Source organism: Cavia porcellus, unplaced genomic scaffold (genome assembly GCF_034190915.1).
Source record: "Cavia porcellus strain 051 isolate PalLab524CR breed Dunkin Hartley unplaced genomic scaffold, mCavPor4.1 scaffold_11, whole genome shotgun sequence".
Taxonomy (NCBI): Eukaryota; Metazoa; Chordata; class Mammalia; order Rodentia; family Caviidae; genus Cavia; species Cavia porcellus.
In genome coordinates, this window is record NW_026947494.1 from 41,447,755 (window position 1) to 41,463,266 (window position 15,512).

The window sequence follows — 15,512 nt, forward strand, 5'->3', positions numbered from 1 at the left end:
AAACAGTCAAGTAGGCTGCAGTGATTCATCTTGGGACTGAAGGATGGGAGTAGGCAGCCTTCTCCTCCACCAGTCAGCATCCTCAGGAGATGCTCATATTCTGCTGCCTCCAATTAGCTTTTTCTGTCATCCCACCATCAAATACTCCTAAACTATAAGACGTTTAAGAGCTGTCATGGGTTATCCAAGGGTTGGTTTATGCTGGGTGATGGTTTTTACTCTAGATTTGACCAATTCAAAATTACTCTAGTTACAGAAAGTCTGTGACAACCTCAGGTGACCAATGTCAGTGTCCTGCCTCTGCGTTATTGCAGGCTGGCCTTTAGACAAATCACTCAATCTCTCTGATCTTTTGTTTCCTAATACAGAAAGACAAGATGATGACTGCTCTCCTGCCTAATCTCCACAGATTGTTAAATAGCTCAGTTCCATTATCTATATAAGAAGTGTTTGTCAGTAGAAGGCACTTCATGGCTGTAGGTTACTTTTCTCTCTCTTACATTTAGTTGTCTTAGACAGGATATTACATCCAGGGGATAAGAAATCACACAAAATGATTTCTTTTATAGAGATACCTTTCTGTACAAACAATCTCATCTTCTCTTCAATTTTTAACCATTATATGGATGACATATATTACTGTATTTGAAAGGGAGCAAGCCTTTGTATTTCTTTTCTACCTAAACATATATATTTTAGCTGGAGTCCTTAAGAAGCTTGATCTGAGATATGTAACCATGACATTTCTCCTTACCCAGCTTTCCACTCGCTTTTAACATCATTCCCATACCACTGCCAGGGAAGAAAATCCTCTCCCTCACATTTGCCACAGAAAAGATGGAGTCACATGGTTGAATTCTCACCTATCACATGAATCTCTCTTCCAAACCCATCCCCATATCACCTTTTAACTGGCCTTTTCCAGTTTTAGGTCAAAACTATAAAACCAGAGTTAATATAAATGGATACTTTCAATTGCTTTCAATTTTTGAATCCTGTGGAAACTGTCCAATTTTTTGGTCTTCCTCAGCTTCTTTCTCCTTGTCCACATAAGGGTAATAAAAATAGTATTTTGTTATAGAACTATTGGCTTATTTAATGGATGAAACACATGAAGAATAATACCATAAGTAGGAAAAACACTCTCTTACTGGTACATATGAAATCAGAATTTACTTTTTTTCCTTTGACTATTATCTATGTTTTATTTCCTGTGACATTCAATATTTTCCCTATATTTCTACTTAAGACACCCTTGTACATTTTGTTTTTTAACTTCAGTTGAGAATAAGAATGAAGTTCCAAGAAGTAGTAGTGGAACAAAATGAACACATAGCTAAAAGTTATGAGAAGCTACTTACATGATTTACTCATTCTTTTAAATCAAAAGAGAAAGATGTAAACTATTTTTTATTTTAATGTTATCCTCTGTGTGTCAGGCTCTATAATGCCTCAGAAAACATGACAGAGCCTGATTTACAGTCACTTCTGGAAAGCTGCCTGTAAGACGCTAAGGACGGGAAATGAAAAAAAAAAAAAAAAAAAAACAGTACAGCACACACACTCCAGGACATTCCACACAACATGTAGAATAAACAAGTCCAAAAAGGAAACCAAAAGCTGTTGGTCTTAATTGAAGGGTACCATAAATGGCCTTTTACTACAGATGATGATATCTGAAAAAAGCTTTTAAAAGTGAGAAATTTGTCACAATTAGAAAGAATCCTTTACATCTCTAATGCTTGTTGAATACTTTCAGTTTAGATAAATTCCATTTCCTGCATCAACATTATGCAAAAGTAATACATTACAGATGTATTTCTGTAATTTTAACAGGAATAAAATTTTTCCAGGGATCTTCTCATAATCTTCATGCTGATTCAACTATGGGCAGGATGTATCCTTCACCAGCTCCTGGATGATACAGATGCTGCTGGCTTATGGTCACATTTGCTGTTCAGTCACCTTCTTCAACAAAATGATTGACAGTGATATTCTGATCTTTATCTGTTCAGCAGTTGCTTTCATTTGTGGGCAGTTTTGGGCTCAGAGGAATTTGGCATTGTCCGGAGACATTTTTTGATCATGAAAAGTTACGTAGTTTACTGACATCACATGGCTATGGGCCAGCAATGTTGCTAAATACCCCTCAACACAAGATACCATTCATATAAGGAATTTTCTGACCCAAAATGTCAATGATGCCAAAGTTGAGAAACTCTAATATATAACTACTGTTTTCCATGTTTTTCTGTTAAAAATAATATGTTAGAATTGTTCAAAAGTCAACAAATAGAACCTGCAATTAAAGGGTAAAAGCATGTACTATTAAGCTTGGAGCAGAGTGTGCAGTGTTTAAAAAAATCTTCAAGTTATGAAAAACCATTATGCAGAAGATGGTAACCAGCTGTTCTCTATTACTCTTGAAGAATGAACAGGAAATGTACATAAAAGGGGCTGTGTTATCCATCTTTTATTTTTTCTGCTCCCTTCACAGTAGCCAGGCAAATCTCTTCATGTTCTCACAACCATATTTGTCTCGTCTCATGTCTTGCTCCTTGTGGAGACCCTCCCAAATCCTGGGTCCACATGTTCTTCTCACTGCCAAACCTCATGTCTCCTCTCCTTAAAGAACTAAATTTCTATCGTAATGAGGTCTTCTCTGTCTAAGATAGGATAGTTGCTAGCTCACCTCCAACTATAGTTGGCATGCGTGCCCCTTTTATATGTTGTCATTCAATCTACAAATGGATTATTTTCTGTCTGTTTGAAAAAAGTTGTGCTAGCTTTCAGTAAGCTTTCAACAAAACAATAAGGCAAAATTTTTCAATCTAGAAAAAAGCTAACATAGATGACTACAATATAGATAGTATTTAAAAAATACTTCAAATGAGAAATTTTTTCAAAAAATGAAGAGGTTTTAGTAATCAGAAATAAGATTAGCTCTAACTAGGTGAGATCAAGGGAAAATTTATATAGATCCACAAAATGTAATTATCTTATATTGTTTCCTTGAAAATAAATTCTTTCCAAAGTAAGTTAGAATCTGTACACCAAATAAGCTTTTATTATTGTTACCAAAATTTGAATGTTATGAACTATGATAATCTGGATTTAGACTATATTTATGAAAAAGTTTATAATAATAATGTTTTATGATTGGAGTAATTAAATCTGTTCACAATGTAAAAGACTAGAAAAGAAATTATTCACAATCACTGTGGATGATTCCATGGTTTTGACAAAGGAAACTGAGTTATTTACCTCTGAATACACATTATGATGTGTTGCAACTGTGTGAGGCAGGATTTGGGGAGAATTCTCAGTTATATCAGGAAAGAGCAGGTATTTTTGAACCTTACATGTACATTTTAAAAACCAGTATCAAAAATGAAATTTGAACCCTTTATCTGAATTTATGACTCTAGCATACCTTCATGAGACAGTGTCATCATTAAAGGGTTTTAACTCTCTGGACTATAAGAAAATTTAAGGGAATTAGCTCTCATTAGATATATAGTATATGTCAGGCTTTGAGTGAACTTTTAGACATGTCATCTAATTTAGTCTTGACAGCTACTTGTGAGGTTATCACCACCTACAACATTATAAAAAGGTTTTATTGTATTAGAATAAGCTTTTGCCCACTGCTTGCTTAAAGAAGAGACACAGAACGCATCTTAGGCCTAGATATGAAACCATCTCTCAGTGGAGACTGTCTATCTACCTTTCTTTTCAGAAGCAGCAAGGAAGTCTTTTCTCCATAGGACTTTAAGTGCATATACTGCGTCCACTGTAGTCGCAAAGAGAATACAAAACTGTTTATAATTACTAGTGGCTGTGGTTCAGTGTATAACTTGCTGTTGGGAAAATAATTGTAACTGCCTTCATTACCATGAGTATGAATTTTTGTGACTCTTTCCCAAATGTCTTTTGTCTCTACTTATGGGAATGGTGCAGATACTAAATTTTTATGGATTTTTTTGTTGAATATTAACACTTGCAGTCTTTAAAAACGTCTTGTTTGTTTTCAGTCAGTAATAACAGATAATATTAGGGCCTTTTTTGAGGTTCTCATTCTTTGAGCTCCATTGCTCTTTTTAATAAGAGCAAAACTTTTAGTGGTAACTTCAAGAATGCTTTTGATAATTCAGACACGATGAGATCTCAGTTAACTTTTATGACCGGATTTTGTCTTCCTCTCTAAAATTGTCCTAGGCTTCTGTGAATCCTTCAATGTGGATGTGAAAAACTCCATGAGTTTCAGCGGCCCAGTGGAAGACATGTTTGGATATACTGTTCAACAATATGCAAATGAGGAAGGAAAATGGTAAGCCAGGTTTTTTTCTGTCATGTAGTTATTTTACAAGGTAATGGAAAATATTATTTGACTGTAGTTTGTTTTATAGATGAAATTTCAACAGAAGGAATCTTTTATATTCTAAAATGTAGTCAGTCTAGTCACTTGATAATGAAAACTGACTTCAAGAAAAAGAAGAAAAAATTTCTTGGAATTTTAGAGGAAGTGGTTAGTGATTTCTGTTGAAGTTTGGCATTCTTAAGGAATGAATGTTATTTTGTCAAGAGTGTCTTAATTATTCTCATTTTGGAATAATTCAAATATGCTAGGCTTACGTTTAGTAGAAAGAAATAGGAGGAAGATGAGATAATATCCTGAATATCTTAATACTGCTTTCATAATCTGGGCCTTATTTATTTGGTGTTTGCTGAGTTTATTCTTTTGTTGAGTTTGGTCGAATGTTTATAACAAATTGTACTAGATTTCTGTTTTACATTTAAAGCTTGTTACTCATTGGGTAAGTTCACTTTAAGTAAGATTTTTTAAAATAGAGTTCTTTGCCTCATATTTAACTTAAACATAGCAAATATGATTTTTTAAAGCTGGATATCATAAAAAAATGAGCAGGAATTCGTTAAGCTTTGCTTTAGTTTCATAACTTAAAACAAATGAGCCAATTTTTATAGTAGCTACAAGAATAAAATGTCTACTTAGACAACAGTGATCTATTGGTCCACAATAATTGTTTCACAGATAAAAAGATAAATTTTACCTTATCTTTTTAACTTGTTTATTTGAAGATAATCCACTAAAAACCATCAAAAGTATTATTTTCAGTTCTTAAACTTTCTAAGTAGAAATATGTGTTAGATGTAATGTGGAATTTAGATGTAATGTAGAAGTAACAGAGGTGCTTCACTCTTCTACTGCCTTTACAAATATCTCAGGTGAGAAATCTAATAAGATTATGAGTTTTTAAATCCTTTGTGTTTTACTCCTAAGCCCACCTCCCACTTAAAGTTAAATGGATAAGCTTGTTCCATTAGATACTAGATAATGTTATACTTTGCCGAACATGAATTCTGTTAATTTTTTCCAAGGGTAAACACCCTCATAAATCATATTTACTATATATATTTTTAAGAATATCCACCTAAGAGTTAAAATTAAAAGAATAGTTCCAATCCATCTTATGCTGTGGCAGTAGTATGCCAAACTACCTGTTAGTCTATTATAAGTGCTATGTACTTTTAGAATATGTACTTTTAGAATATTGCTCTATTTCATTGGTAAGACTTCAACATTCATAGAAAAAGCAGTCTTATGTTTCCTTTACTATCAAGAGTTTACTGAAAAGAGTGATTTTCTTTATATCTTTGACTTTGAAGCCACGTGTTTTCTCAATGGCAAAACATGTTATATTTCTAATTAAGATCGTTTGTTGTTCATTATGGTTAGCATAAACTGGAACATCTAAGTAACTGTGATGTGGTCCAGAGGAATTCAAAAAGAATACAGTTGGCTTAGTAATTTTGCTTTGAAGAGAAGAAACTTAACTATCTTCTGCACAAAGCCTTCCAGATTTCCAGATTTAGTGGTAGTCCCCAGTAGGCATCTCAACCAAATGGGAAGATACAAAATGTGGTTTGGGGATTTCTGCTCTGTTAATGTCATTCATTCATGCCTAACCTTCTAATTTCCATTCAGGCAACCTCTCCTGAGGATTTTAGTGACTTCATTGGCTCTGTCCTCCCACAGTAGATGTTTTAAGTTGTAGATCCTTCTTTACCCAATCCTTAACCCAATGTATATCCAAATATGTTGTGTTCCTGCCTCTTTCTTAAAAGACTATTTTGTGCCAGGTAAGGGTACCTGTGGCTCATGTGACTGATGTCCTGTTTCCAGTATTTGTGTCCCTTAAATGAAGCCTGTTCTAGCTTGAGGGGGAAATCTTTCTCAAATATTCTCTTGTGAATTTTAACATAATTTTTATTTTAAATTTTTCATAATTCCTCTTGATATTGAAATTTTGTCTTTGATAGATTTCTTCTATCTTGGCTCACCTCACTGTCACCCCTAGCTTTCGTGACCAGAATATTCTAGTTACTGGGATCAGCTAATGAATTTTATGCCCTAGGATTACTAAACACTTACTCCACTTTTTAAAAAAATTATCTGACAAGACATGTGTAGCACTCTGATAGAACTTTGGTTTGCTGAATGTAACTTTTGACTCATTTGTATTAGATATAAAGAAAAAGTTAAGTAAAAAGGATATTAATGAAATGCTGTAAATATGGGACACCACTCTTCAGGAAACTATCATTTATGGAGGTGACACATAAATATAACAGATATCAGAGACTAGCTACTCTTTAAATACATGTAACAATAGTAAAAATAACAAGAATGACTTAATATAAATAGCAAAAGTTCCTCAATTTACCAAATTTTATTATATAGTATTTGTACCTTTTTCATAAAGAAAAGATATTTCTTTGAATTTGATGATCCTTGAGTTTATCCATGAGGTGTTTCTCTAGAAATTAATAATGATATTGAGGACATTTTAAAATTCTCTTAATATACAGAGAAATCATTGTAAAAATGCTATAGGATGCCTGGCAACTCAAGGTCATGAGTTCAATTCCTAGTCCCCCCACCCTATAGTAAAACAAAATCTAACATAAATAAAATACAATAAATCCAATTTTCACTAACATTTAAAATAGTAATACAAATAGTTTATGAAACAATGTGTCTTAAATTGTCATGGGAATTTGGGCCGATGTTACTGACATTATCTACATTTTCTAGAAAGGAAACTGGGGTTTAGAAAATACATTCTGACAGATTTTATATAGCAAGCACGTGATGAGGTCAAGGTGCGGACAATAGCTATCTTACTTTTAGTCCTTTCTTTCCCTCTAAGAAGGATTCTCTAGATTAGCACCTCACTGCAGAGAAACACCTTCTATGTCACTCAAAGACATGCATGGCATCCCTGTTCCATGCAATATCCAACCTCTAACCTAAAAGAGATTTCTCAATTTGGACCTCTCAGCTGGTCAAAAGAGCCTAAAATTCCAGGTCTGTTTTATTCAGATTCTTAGAGTATATAACACAGTCTTTCATTCAATAAATATTTATTAAATGTCTGTTTTGCACCTAGAATTGTTATATGTTCCAAGAAGCTATGTATAAACAAACTCAACAAAAATTCCTGCTTTGTGAAATTTCTATTTAACTGGGGGGGGTGGAACACTAAATAAATGCTAAATTTTAAAACTATTTATGTTGTATGACAATGTGATCAGTACTCTAAAAAAAAGTAGGGCAAGATAATTAGATTTGTAATGCTGGAGATTTCTGAAATTTTATAAATTGTATGCTCATACTTTTCTTGAGTTTTGTTATTTTTATGCAGCTTGGAACAGTGAGGGCTACTTAGGATTAAAGTGGTAAGATATATGTAATTTTAAGAACCACTTTTTATCAGAGCCAACAGTAAGTAGGAGAATACACAGAAAAGTTCTATGTCCTCTATCCCAGTACTCCATTTCTTACTATGTCACTGGGCAGTCTCCTTCTAGAGAGAGCTCACAAAATAAATGTTACCAGGTTTCGGGGAGCCAGGTCTTGGTTTTGAGGTTCCTCCTGTCTTCAACCAAAAACTGAACTAAACCAGCAAAAACGAAGACAACGTTTATTTGAGAAGTGAAGGGTAAGGCAGAAACTGACTCTCTGCAGAGTAAACTTGGGCCAAGTAAAAGACAGGAAAAAATTTAAAAAATAATAAAACAAAACAAAAGTACACCGTGGGGGACACCAGACCGGCTACTGTGGGGAAAAGCATAGTGATGTGCTTTCAGTGGCTCCTCATCTCTTTCTTTAGTTCACACATCACCAGAACTTGTGAGAACTCTGTGTCCCAGGCCCTGGGATTGTTTAGCCTCTGTGCCCTGGGTGTGTGATGTGTGCACCCTGGTCACACCCTTTCCACACCCTGCATTTCTGCCTCTTTATTGATCCCAGCCCTCAAATTGAACTATTTTAATCCTGGCCTACTACATTCTACCCTTTCTGAGCCATACACTTTGGTCTTTATTTGTCTCAGAATATAAAATAAGTCATGATTTTAGCTGCTGTATTGGGTCATTATCCAAATAGCACTGTTTTCTGGTGATTTCAATTCTCTAGAAATCAAATGCAATCTCTATTTTCCTGCTCCAATGCAGTGGAAGCTTTATCTGTGTTCTGTTGAGTTGTACATCTTCCTCATCAATGTTCAGTCTTTATTTTCCTGTCTCCACAATCTGCTTTTCATTCTGCTTTATCTTCAGCATGGTGTTCAGGTTCACTTTTCATCTATACTAGATTTCCTTATTAATAGTATATGTTTTCCAGGGCCTGGGGATTTAGCTCAGCAGCATAAGCGCCTGCCTTGCAAGCAGGCAGTCGTGAGTTTGATCCCCGGTACCGATAAAAAGGAAAAAGACAAAAAAAAAAAAATAGTATATGTTTTCCCACTAATTAATTTTCCTCTACACACTTATATTCTTTGCATAAGGTGGTATTTTAGAATTTGAAAAGACTTATAAAAACATATCCCAGAACATCCCTGACTGCTATGCCCTACGTCATGTTGGTCCGAGGGGCCTGACCAATATGTGTCAACTTAAATTACTCTCCACGAGTTCATCATCCTACTATTGCCTCTTCCTTAAACTCACTAAGTGACTATACCTACTATCTTCTAAGAAGAAAGTGAAAAACAGGAAATGAGAAGATACTAGACTTTATCTTTCTTGTCTCAGTTAACTGCTTCTGCAGAAACAAATCACCCCAAAATTTAGTGCTTAAAGCAACAGTGATTTATAATTTCCAAAGGTTTTGAGGACTGCAATATTCTTTGTTTCCTGGGCTTATTCATGTAATTTTAGTGTACCTCAGCTGGGTCTGGAGAGTTCAAGAAGGCTTATGTTACATGTCAGGTAAGTCACTGTCAGTCAAAGCATCCATTCTTATAACCAAATATCTTTTTACAGACTATATAGGGCTTCTTAGCTTGGTGTTTCACATTTCTGCAGAGGTAAAACAGAATGTGAAGAGCCTTTTAAGACCCACTCTAAACAGTTACAGTGTCATTTCTACTGCAGTATCCTATTTATCAGAACCTTTTCCAGGTCAAGTAGGAGAAAGTTCTTTTCTTTGAAATAATGATGATTAAAGCCACATCACTTCGGTGTATATCATTCCAAACTATCAACTACTTTTATGAGGTGTAATCAAAATATATGATGGATATTTAAATAAAAATTATTAAAGGACACATTGAAAGTAATCCCTCATAAAATGTTCCTTCTCCTTAAACTCGCTTATCTCCCTGTGCTTGCCGCTTTCTGAAGCAATGCTGGAAGTCTTCTTTTTGAGTGCCTTGATGCAACGAATGCTGATGCAGAGTGTTGTCCAATGGAAAGACAGGCTCATAAAACATAGAACATATAGTGTGTCCTAAATTCACTCCATTTGCTAGATCTGGTATTGTGTTAATGCTTGGCTCTTATTCAATGTCAAAATAATTATGAAAGGTGTTTTGAATTCCTTCAGGACAAGACAACCAGGACAGTACAAATAAAGACACAAAGTAGACTTCCAGAACTGCTTCAGAAAGTGGCAAGAATGGTGAAAATAAGTATGACCAAAGTGAGGGGAAATATTCTGAGGTGGGATTAATCACAATGTGGCTTTTACTATAATTACTTGTAAATTTAAATATTCATCATATTTTCTAATTACACTTTGTACAAACCTCTTGATGCTAGATCATAAAGTACTGCCTAAGGAATGGTGGCCCTTTTTCATTTGTAAGACAAACTGAGATTCTGGATCCCCCCTTTCTGCCAACTTGCTCAGGGACTCTATCCCCTCTCCTGACATAAGCTCTCTTCTTTTGTCTGGTTCTTTCTCACCATTATTTACCTCCATAATAAAGTTAAATTTTCCTCATACGCTTAATGGTTTCCATTGCCCTGAAATAAAGAAATTCGCATTCATTAACAGAGTCCTACCTCTCACCCCATTTTATCCAGCTTATTTATGAAGTCTGCTGCAAATTCGTAAGTTTTCTCCCATTCTGGATCTTCTTTCCTTCCCTGGTTTCTATAATATTCCCATTTCCTGATTCTGCTCCCTCTCTGACACCTCCTACTTAATTTGCTTCCCTTACTTATTGAAATCTAAGTATTATTTGTATCCATATATGAGCTTTCAACTCTCTTTTTTAATCTGTACTCTTTCAGATTGATAATATTTACTCTTAGGGCTTCTACCATGTTTATAACATGTTCACATGGATTCTGAGACGTTGGTTTTCAGAAAGACTGGGCCCGGTTGCTTACAACTGGCCTTTCATCCAGTCCTCTATATTTCCTTCATCGCCATACTTGTACATGCTTGGAATTGTCTCTAAAAACTCTGTCTATAGCAATGTATTTGTGTCTGGTCTACTTCTGGGGAAAACCAGGCTAAGAGCTTATATCCTAAATACTAATAAAACTGGTTTATCTTTCCTTTCTACTTCCTTAACTCAGATCTTCATGTGGATTACTTTAGGAACTCTTACACTGACGTTGTGACTCTAATTTTGCCCCTCTCCAATTTATTCATGACACTGCAGACAAATAAGCTTTAAAGTTAATGATTCAATCATGTCACACTAGTTTCGAAGAGCTTTAATGGTTCCTAATTTCTCTCTTCATATAATAAATCCAAAGTTCTTAAAGTGAACTACAAGAACATGCCTGATTTAAATTGTTGACTTTGCAGCCTCACCTTCTATCACAAAATACTGAACTTTGTGTACTTACCAAAGGAACGATGTGTTTTTTTTTTTTTTTTTTTTTTGCTTCTGAGACTGATAAAGTTGTACTGGGTTCAGACCTTTTTGGTATTGTGATGCACACTTTAAATTCTGCCTCCTGTTTAAGCAGCCTATTGTATGTATTCATCCATTTTCTATGTCTGTGATCTGGCATAAATGTCCAACTTGTAGAATGTTCTTAATGAACTTTAATTTATCTATCTAGCCTAAAGTTAAGTACTTTCAGTAACAGGGAAGTGCACTTAATTCTTTTACAACTATGAGACTAACTTACTTAGTAATATTACATAAAATTTTTAAATACTGAAAAAACTAATCACAATCTCCTTAATATGATTTGTTATGTTTTTGATGCATTCTTTTCTAATCATTATTTTACATAGATTTTAGTTGTTTAATAACCTGAAATTAAAATATAGCAATAAGTAAAACAATATTTACTGAATCAAATAATGTTTTCCCTTATATTGACTGTAGTTTTCATAATTATCCTGTGATATATGTGCTCTCAATATCTTTATTTTATTGATGAATAAACTAAGACACAAATAGGGTAATTGAATTCTTCTAAATCATATAACTGGAAAATTGTAAAGCCACAACATGAGCTCACAAACCTAAGTTCATGCTACCTTTTATAATAAGGATTAAGTTTCTGAGTATATGGAAAGTACTCAGAACACTATCTGGTGAATGATATGAATTTGATAAGCGCTTGATATTATGTTTGCCCTTATAATGAATATAACAATTTAATGTCTCATTTTAAGTCACAGATTTTCACTACGTAATGTAGGATTTCACTTTAAATTAGGCCATGCACAATTTTTTTTCCTACCATACGATCTTCTTAACTACCATTTTTCAGACAGCACAAAGATTCACAGAATGACCCTGCAAAGTTAATTTTTGCTGTTGACCATATTTCTTTTTATATTTATTAGTGCTATCTTTATGCAGTGAGCTTTTCCTGCTTGTTTCAGGTCATTTTAAAATGTTAGTTTCTCAGAAAAAAGAATTATGCCTCAAAGGCTTTTAAAATTTTTATGATTGTTTATGCAAATCAGAAATTTCTTTACAAAGGCATCACAATGTATGTTCCAGGTAGTATAGTCAATAATTCTGTCTTTACAATTGTTATAAAACATTTTTGTCTTTATTAGAATGTTCAAAGGACCTACACAAAATGAATTCTATTGCTTTTCAATGTGATAGAGTTTCAGTTATTTGAACTTTTATAAGCTATGTCTGATGTACCCTGGACATTGCATATTCTTTTTCACACGTTTTCTCTGTGCTCACTGTCTCCAGCTTTCTTTTCAACAACTCTTGTTTGACTGAACTGTGAGGCTCCTAATCATCTGAGTCACAGTCTTCTAAATACATTCCATTGTGCTTCTGTCCTTCCTAATTTGAAGATTCCAGATATGCCCTGACCAGTGCAGACACAGAGGGACTATCACTGTCCCTGACCAGGGCATTTATTTCCAGCAATGCAGTCTAAGGTCATATTAGCATTTTTGGCACTAAAATACAATGTTGGCTCATGTTTATGTGCTGTCAACTAAAAGTCTCATGTTTTCACATGCATTCTCATTAAGTGAGGCTTCTCAATATACTAATGAAGATAATAGTAAACAGTTAAGTGAAATAAATTATCTGTTCTAATTAAACATTAACTTATTAATGTTTATTATTCTAGAATATTGAGATAAATTACCAAGTATATGTATATATGCATTTGTTAAATATTTTTTGTATCTTCATTCATTATTGACAAAGATAGTGTCTAAGACAAGCAGAAACACAGAACTTTATGGTATGTGATGAGCATTACTGGGTTGTAAGAAATCAGTTTTTAGACATAAATATTTAGTCAGCATTGCATCAGCATCTGTTGATTCACCAATGGACTTCACATTCAACCATATTTATCCTTTCTATGCCTGAGAATGCCATGCAGAACGTTAAAGGGCTTGGTGGAACTAAAATGAATAATGATTAATTTTTCCATTAATTATTATAAGGGTGATTTTTAACTGTCTAAAAATACGATAAGTAATTTTAATCTTCATCTCACAATATCCTTATTTTCAAAGTGCTTATTAAATACCTGTTGCTAATTTTAAAACTTATGTTGATACTATGTCTGTATTGTCTGACTTCTCTATGAAATTGACTACATCTCTTTTTTGGAGTTTCTCATGTAAAAGAAATCTTGAGATATTTAAACTTGTGTGTTTGATTTATTTCATTTAACTTTTTAATCTCAAGATGTATACATTTGCCTATAAATGACTCAAATTCAGCCTCCTTTAGGACAAAGTAGTACTCTATTATATATAAATATCACATTTTCTTTATCCTTTTAGCTGCTGACGGACATAGATTGCTTTCAAGATTGTGAGGCTGTAAATATAGAAATGCATGAATTACTGCAATATGATTTTTTAACCTCTTTTGGAAAATACCTAAAGGGAATGTCTGAATTGAATAGAATTTTTAGGTTTAATTTTTTAGAAATCTCCCTACTAGTTTAAATATGAATAAATTAAATAGCAAAAGGAAAGACAGATGATACTGAACAGAAAGACAGATCTTTTTCAAAAGAGAAAGGAACCAAGAAATAGAGGAATGAAAAGAAAAATTAAGATGTGTTATGTATGTGTATCAACTCTCCACAATGAGTGTAATTATTATGTACTATAAACATGTACCAATCAAAATAAAAATTAGAAAAAATTTACCAATTTATCATGAGAAAAGTCATTTAGACTTCTATGTATTTTTAAAACAAAACAGTGGCAGACTTATCTAATAATTAAATCTAAATAAAATATGACAAGATCATAGGTAAAAATAATAAAGCAAAGCAATATCTATGCAATCTCTCTCATACTGTTTTAAAATTAAAATCAATGTGCAACTTTGAGAAGACACAACACTTATTTTAAATAGCTTTAAATTACTAACAAGATGATAAATTTTGTCTATGGTCATTACTGTCTATTGTCTATGGTCTCTACTGTCTATATAGAATTAGTTCTAAAATAACTAAAACTGTTTCTCATTGTTCAGACATTTTAATTGCCTCATTTAAATTCCAGGGTCCTTATTGGTTCTCCTTTAGTTGGCCAACCCAAAACCAGAACTGGCGATGTCTATAAGTGTCCAGTTGGGAGAGGTGAATCATTACCTTGCATAAAATTGGATCTACCAGGTATGTAAAATCCAAGTTAGCCTCACCTTAAATCTTGCCTATTATTTCCACTAAAAACACTTTCAAGTGATTCAAGAAAATATTAGAAGTAATCTTTAAACTTTGTTTAGTTATTATCCAAATTCATATAGAGAGACATTTGATTTCCTCTGCCCTGCTTTTATAAATTTTGTTACCTTATCATTCAGACTCTTTTGTAAACTAGTGTAACATGAGAGAACTTTTTCCAAATATCTGTCCATCACATTCTTTGCACAGAATATTAGTGCCTAATTCTTAGACATATAGAAATAAGAAAAACAGAATAGGAGGAATTATAATTTTAAAATGAGTAATCAGACACATTTATATTAAAGAAGATATATTTGACAGCCATCTCACTGTAGTTGAAATATGGATGAAAAGTTTCTCCTAGAATTATCCAGGAATTAGATCTCTATCAGTATCTTATATAATATCAAATACCATGGAAATGATTTATAGCTCCCCAAATTTATTGCAAATATTATATATTTCATTCTCCTTTTTTCAATTTCCTATTAGTTTGTTCATTTTTATTAGTGAGGTACATAATAGTTATACTCATCTTGGAAAATTGCTGCATATGCATACCACATCCTGATTATTTTACATCGCTCATGCTCCCTTTTTCTTTCTTCTTTAGATCTCTTTCCTATCCCTAGTCTACCTCCCTATTTCCTACTGTCTCTCTTTTGTTTTGCTTTTTAAATTATCTATATCTGAGTCTTTCATATTAGAGAAACCATGCAATATTTTCTTCGTTCATTATGAACATTTTTCCTTTATATTCATGGTCATAGTTAGAGTAGTTGTTTTAATACCTTTGCCTGATAATTCTAACAATTTGAATGTCTCATCACTTTCCATTTACTAAATTTCCTTAAGGTTGTATTATAGTTTCTTGTTTCTTCTTATAGGTGATATTTTTAGGTCATAGCATGGATTAATACTTTTGATTCACAAATGTGAAAATTCTAGATGTTATTTGCCTTTGAATTGTCTTAACTTTCCTATGTACAGGCAATTTACTTGGCCTGCTGTTTGCTTTTTTACAGTGTGAAGCAGTTAAAAGTCTTTATTCAAATTGT

General features: G+C 33.3%; 1 protein-coding gene across 1 annotated transcript in view; it reads left to right on the forward strand.

Moving 5' to 3' along the window:
* The window catches only part of Itga1 (integrin subunit alpha 1), a 146,683-nt gene that overhangs the window by 46,162 nt on the left and 85,009 nt on the right, over positions 1 to 15,512 (forward strand). The window contains exons 2-3 of the mRNA XM_003470253.4: positions 4,219 to 4,330; positions 14,291 to 14,403. Of these exons, the coding sequence (XP_003470301.2) occupies positions 4,219 to 4,330; positions 14,291 to 14,403 (225 nt within the window). The remainder of the gene's footprint in view (positions 1 to 4,218; positions 4,331 to 14,290; positions 14,404 to 15,512) is intronic.